The sequence below is a fragment of the Lepisma saccharinum genome, chromosome 5 (genome assembly GCF_977018435.1).
Source record: "Lepisma saccharinum chromosome 5, izLepSacc3.1, whole genome shotgun sequence".
In the NCBI taxonomy this organism is placed as follows: Eukaryota; Metazoa; Arthropoda; class Insecta; order Zygentoma; family Lepismatidae; genus Lepisma; species Lepisma saccharinum.
In genome coordinates, this window is record NC_139233.1 from 85,960,868 (window position 1) to 85,967,245 (window position 6,378).

At 42.1% G+C, this 6,378-nt stretch overlaps 1 protein-coding gene across 1 annotated transcript; it reads right to left on the reverse strand.

Annotated features, from left to right (window-relative positions):
* Positions 1–3,586: 3,586 nt before the first annotated feature.
* LOC145988127 (uncharacterized) lies at positions 3,587–6,112 on the reverse strand. The gene has a single exon (XM_083122958.1). It carries the CDS (start codon positions 6,110–6,112, stop codon positions 3,587–3,589), a length of 2,526 nt encoding a protein of 841 aa, XP_082979084.1.
* Between the last annotated feature and the right edge of the window lie 266 nt (positions 6,113–6,378).

Sequence of the window (6,378 nt, forward strand, 5' to 3'; positions counted from 1 at the left end):
CAGTAGGATCATCGATCACCTCATCGCATTAGGCAATGCCGAAACTTTTTTCTATAAATAACACACTGTAAAAAATCTACGAGACCAAAAAAATATTTCTTCGATATGAGTGAAAAAATTAGTGACGTCCAGGCATTAAAACAAATGCTAAATTTGTCAGTCGAGTATGTAAAAATTCAGGAATTGGAAGTGGACAAACCTTACGCAATAACTTCCGGTTCAATTGTTGCAACCCAGTATGGTCCCAAAGTACGTCTGTTGCTCAACGGACAATACAGCCTATTTTTACCAGATCGATACGCTAACATGTTATCCGACGAGAAGCTATCTATTTTAATCGAGAGTAAAACTCGAATCGTGTACAAGGGGACAAAAGAACTTCTTGGTAAGAAAACAAAGCACATAATCGAATTTGTTTAATAGCTGCAAAGTATATATAAATAACATACCGTAAAAAAAATTACACGGGAGGGAAAACAAAAAATCTCTGAACATATATAAAATAACATACCGTAAAAAAAAAAATTACATCATGAAGCCCAAGGGCGTCGTGTACCAGATACCTTATTCGAATCTGAAAACGCTGGGTGCCCTCGATGGGTTACTCACCAAGAAACAACGCGAGAAGAAACGTTCATGCTTGTCTAAAGGACACGGAATAAAATTGCTGCTCAGCACTCCACAATTGAAAAAGTTGCAGCATTCGCGGAAGCAGCAGAAGATTGGAGGTTTCATATTCAGCATTCCGGCCATCCTGGCAGCTTTGGGTGCAGTGGGCAGCTTGGCAGGAGGCAGTGCCGCTATCGCCAAAACCGTCATCGACTCGAAGAAGAACAAGGCCGAGCTGGAAGAACAGAAACGTCACAACCTGGCTATGGAGAAGAAGGGGAAAGGTGTGACCAAAAAGCAAAAAAGCAACCTCGATGCTTTGAAGAAATATAAAAAAAAGAAAAAGCCCTGTCCAACTTCGATATTGAATCTCTGATCGAACCGTTGGGAATAAGGAACTTCAGGGGTGTTTTCATGTCCGATTCTCTACCCTCTGCTGTGAAGAAAAAGGAGTATGGCGTGGTCAACCTGGACAGTTACAAAAATCCTGGTACACATTGGATATGCTACCTCAAAATTGACGATAACAATGCATTTGTTTTCGATTCGTTCGGTGGCACACCGCCTGCCAGGTTGGTGAAGTATCTCAGTGTTGCCAACCTCTACTACAATGACGAACGCATCCAGGGTTTCACCGATGTTAATTGCGGCCACCTATGCCTTTCCGTTCTCGCATACATGTCTAAAATAAATAACCCCTCAGTGGAGCATTTTCAGAAAGCATTGTGGTACCTAAAACACCATGGGAGTGTTCCATCTCACCAGCGAGACTTCGGTCTTGAAACTCGCGTTGCATGACGACATCATCTATCCTAAATCTATTGCTCTTCGTGCATTCTACAGCATGTACCTGATACCCAATGTCACGGAGCACAATAACAAAATTACTGTTGGAAATGAAAAAATAGTTATCACGCCAGGACAGTACAATCTGTCTACCTTGCAAGCCCAATTGCCAAGAAATATACTGCTATCTCAAAATTCTGTAACTCACAGAGTTGAAATTGTGTCTGCTACGGAAACAGTAGACCTAGGCACTGTTGGAGAGCTTCTGGGATTCGAGGACAACACAAAGCTCGAACCTGGCATCAAGCACATCGGTGCCAACATTCCTAAATTTCTAGCCATCGAGACTCTGAACATACATTGCAACGTGGCAGAAGGCATGATCACCAAATCCTCGGATGGCATCCCAGGCAGCCACAAGCAGACAGGTATCATCGCTACGTTCAAACCAAACTCTGAATTCATGGAACCGATTATATACACACCCTCACCACCGATATACTTCCCCATATCTCGTAATCGCATAGACAACATAGAATTGGCAGTGACAAACGAAAAAAATGAGGTGGTGAATTTTGCCGGAGCTACTACCACCGCCGTCGTGGAGATTAACGTATAATAAATAACAATCATGGAGCAAATCGAAAGTTACGAGTTGCAGTCCTTCCCACCCAATCGTCGCACGTTCGCCAATTTGAACGAACCGAACAGGGAGATTGAATACGATGTGGACGTCGGGGATGGGTTCATTCACCCTCACAGAGCTGATTTGTATATCAAGTTTGATGTGGTGAAGAGAGACAACGGGGAAGCATTTAACGCCAATGCAAATTTAAAACTTGTGGACAATTTTGTACCGCATCTGTTCTCGCAAGTGGAAGTTAGAAAGCATGGCACCGTCATCGATAGGGTTGACTACCCCGGGATTACTTCTACAGCTGTGGCAACACTGAAGCTCTCCAAGACCGATGCAGCATACTACCAGGCAGGGGGATTCGAAGCAGGTACAAAAATCAAAACTCAAAGCCACACAGTACTGTTTCCCATGCGCTTGCTTCCAGGCTTTTTCTCCGACTATACGGAGATTATGTGGAAGGGTGGTTTACGCGTCACTTTTCGCAGAAGCGCCAACGACAACGATGTGCTGATGCGTTACAGCACCTTGGGTGCAGACGGTACAGCACTTGCCAACACACTACCCGACGCTGCCAAGTGCGTCATCCAGTCCATGGAGCTGCGCATGCCTGTGGTAGAATACGAATCTAATTACGGTCTCAAGTACAAAGCCGACATCTTGAAGAACCCCCAAGTGCCCATCCAGTTTTACGGCTACCAGTGTGTGCAGAAACCTGCTTCTGGCAACCATTTTGAATTTGATGTTACTACGCAGTTCAACAGCATCCGGTACGATATGCCAGAGTTTGCAGTTGTGCTCTTCCAGACAGGGAAGGACAACAACCAAGAGAAAGATTCTAGCCAGTTTGACAATTGCAAAATTAAGAATATTTACCTCAAAAATGGTAGGAATGAAGTTTTCCCACGCGAGAACTACAACCTAAACATTACAAACAACGATTACCTGAAACTTTACGAGGCGTACACAGCTTACAAAAGAGTGACCTCCGGCAATGTGGACGTGTACTACAATCCCAACGAGTTCATAGCTCGCAGACCCATGTTCGTCATCAACACATCTAAGAGAAAGCAGGTGGTTGTCAACGATCGTACCAACATAAAGATCGTATGCGAGTTCCACGACGCCTTGCCTGCAGATACTTTGTGCAGCACCATTCTTATTGCAGAGAAAATATTTGTGTATGATGTCAAGAATGAAAGAGTGACTGAACAGTTTTAGGTGCAAGAAAAAAATTATACTGACCGTAGGTCCAAATATTAGATTCCTATTAACCTCCAGGGTGTGTGAGAAATGGCTATTGATCTTCTAACAATACAGCTTCCACAATCCTCACAATAATCTGAAAATATTAATAAAATTAAACATCGTTGCATTTAGAAATAATCATACTTGAGCGCACAAAGGAACTTCCCCTTTGGCTCTGCGTATGCCCTCTTTTCGCCCCGTAGGACACGGCGAGGAATTAGTTCCGTTGAAAATTTGCAATTTTTTGTTACATGTGTTGATTTTTTTATTAAAATCATCAATAAAAACCTAATAATTTGATGTACTTTTTTAAGATTTGGTATGGTTCGCATAACATGCTGGAGAAGATGTATTAAGCTGATGATGACCCCATTCCATAGTGTGCTCGTTACATGGAAGCACACAAAGTTTGTTGTCCGCAGCATCAAGTGCCACCTTATCGATAGCATCCGTATGCACCTCATGGAGGTGGCTAACTATGCGATGTTCTTTTCTTGTGATCTGCTTCTTCTCAAACAAACATTTCTTGTATAGCTCTATGTCGAACTGTGAAACAACACTTCGTCCTACTCCTTTTGCCTTTTTTATCTCCTTGGACTCGTCCACAAATCTAATACAGTACATTTTTGCTCTGAGGGCCACAAACTCTGCAATGATTCTTCCTCTGGCCTCATCTTTCATTTTCCCCACTGTCATCTCGTTCTGGATGCCAGACAGCTTGTACTTCTCGAGGGAATCTTCTGAGTAGTTGGAGAAGTCAAAGTGCTCAGCTAATATTCTGTAATCTTCAAACAGATCCTCGGTCCTAATACAATAAACGAAGCTATCTGTGTCCATGTATGCTACTTGAATGCGATCTTGAAAATGAGGTTGCATAACTTCGTAATGGAAGCAATACATGGCAAGTTTGGACAGTTCTAGGACCGTGGCTCCAACAGCTATTGGCTTATCGAGTGTTACTTGCTTCTTCCCCCTCTCGATTAACATTAGGTCATCAGTAAATCTTGTAAAATTTTTATAGAAAGGATCGGCGATTAACTTCTCGCATTTCCGAGGATTAGATACCAGATCGCAGTTAATTCGATTTCGAACCTGCTCCATTGTTTTGCCAAAAATGCTGTTATTTAGCAACTTGTAGTGGTCTTTATCAGCAGCTGACGTGGCTCGTGCCCGGCTTTGTGTATTGTCACTGATGTAAGGCTCCAACCACTTCTTCTGTGTAAACTTCAAAGCCTTGTGGACTCGCTTCAAAATCAATCCTTGTTGCAAATAAAATTGCAATAATCGATAATGTAGCACATAGTTCTGTTTGTTGTGAAATGTTAACATGAGCTTCTTGTCATTTTTACCACCAGGAGGAACTTCCATCTGTGGTGCCATAGCAAAACCATGATGCTTGTCGTGAAGTTGGTGAGGATACTCGAGATCAACTTCAAGAAAACACCCACACGAATGATCAGCAGGCCATTTCAGAAATTCACGATTCGCAAGTTCGTCTTCCTCCATCCACATGTAATCTCCAATAGGCAAGAATTGAGACATGGCCCATCCATATAAATTGTTCATATCAATGTAGGATATGAATGTTGAAGGGGTGTTGGGGTTGTAGTTGGGCATGTACTTGTTATTGGCCTTGATGTATCTGAGTGGTGCTTGGACAATGCCTCCTCGAATGGCATCCTCGATAAAAAGGTGATGGTCTATATTACTGATGAGGCCAATCTTCACTTTTGTACTTTTTAGCATTGCTTCCCAGGACCAACCGGGGGTAGTGTAACTATATGCAGGATCCAACCCATGTGTACTTATGCATCTGCGTCTGTGGGACTCGAAGACATCAGCCAACAAGGTTGTGTCGAGTTTTAAATATACATCATGGTAATCTCGCATATTCCGGCATCCAAAAGCCTCGAAAACTTTTTTTGCATGCTGGTAGTCGTCTACTGAGCAGGTGCTATTTGTTAGGCGACTACAAAAAACTTCCCGTGGCGGAAGTTGTAGCTCGTTAAACTTTCCAAAATTATCCATATACTCGTATGGGTATATGGATTTTTGTTTCAGGAGGTTGAGATGCTTATTTTCAAACAAGCGTTTGGTTTCTACGAGCTCATTCTCGGTCAACTGTTCAGCTAATCCTGCTAAGCTCGATGGTAAAAACTGGTAGCTGTCCAGGAATCGAATCTCGACCAGATTTTTTCTTCCCTCTACTCTCACCCACTTGCTGAATGAAATGTATTTTTCCTTTGTTTGAGGGATGATATTAATGCGTTCGGAATCACAACCAAGTTCCTTTACAAACAAATGCGCATCGTAACCTTTTAAGTTATGTATCAAAACTGGTACAAAACTTAAAACCTTGATCTGCAAGTTGCATTTGTTACAAACACTGACGCTGACGACCTCCCCACTCCAATGATTATGATGGTAAACTTTCCAATTATTTTCAGTGAAAGCACACTCACAAATTTCGCAGATGGTAGCACGATTATGTTCTTCCTCTTGTTGTGGTGTGGGTGGTGGCATTGGTACTTTAAGGTCAAGAAGCTTGGTAAGTTGTTTTGTAAACTCTATAAGAGTTTCAATGAATACTTTAGGGGCACTCGCACCAAAATACAACTTAAACTTTGGCATGTTGGTCATACTATGGGGGTATGCATAAACTGGTAGCAGGGCAAAGCTACACGGAGTGTGGTGGCTGATATGAACAGACTTGGGACCTGCTTTAGTAGATGTTGGTAATTTAAGCAGGCTTTCAAAATCTGCATAGAGCACCACAGGATGCTTCAACAGTGCTTTCAGTTTCCAAAATTTCATTACATCTAAATGCTTTGGCATTTTTATTGTTGCAACTGCATGTTTGGCACATCGCACCATGTGCTTTTGCAGCTCAAGATCAGGCGACTGTCGTCTCCCATAAAATATTGCAAGACAACAATCGCATATTTGGATTTTGCCCTCATGCTTTGTAATTTGCCTTGCAACAAGTTTTGGTAAATCATTTATAAGGCAATAGTGGTACACATTTTTATTTTTAATTAATAAAAGGCGAATAACCTTCTGCCTGTCTACTATTTTGCTAACTCGAAGAGTATATATGTTAT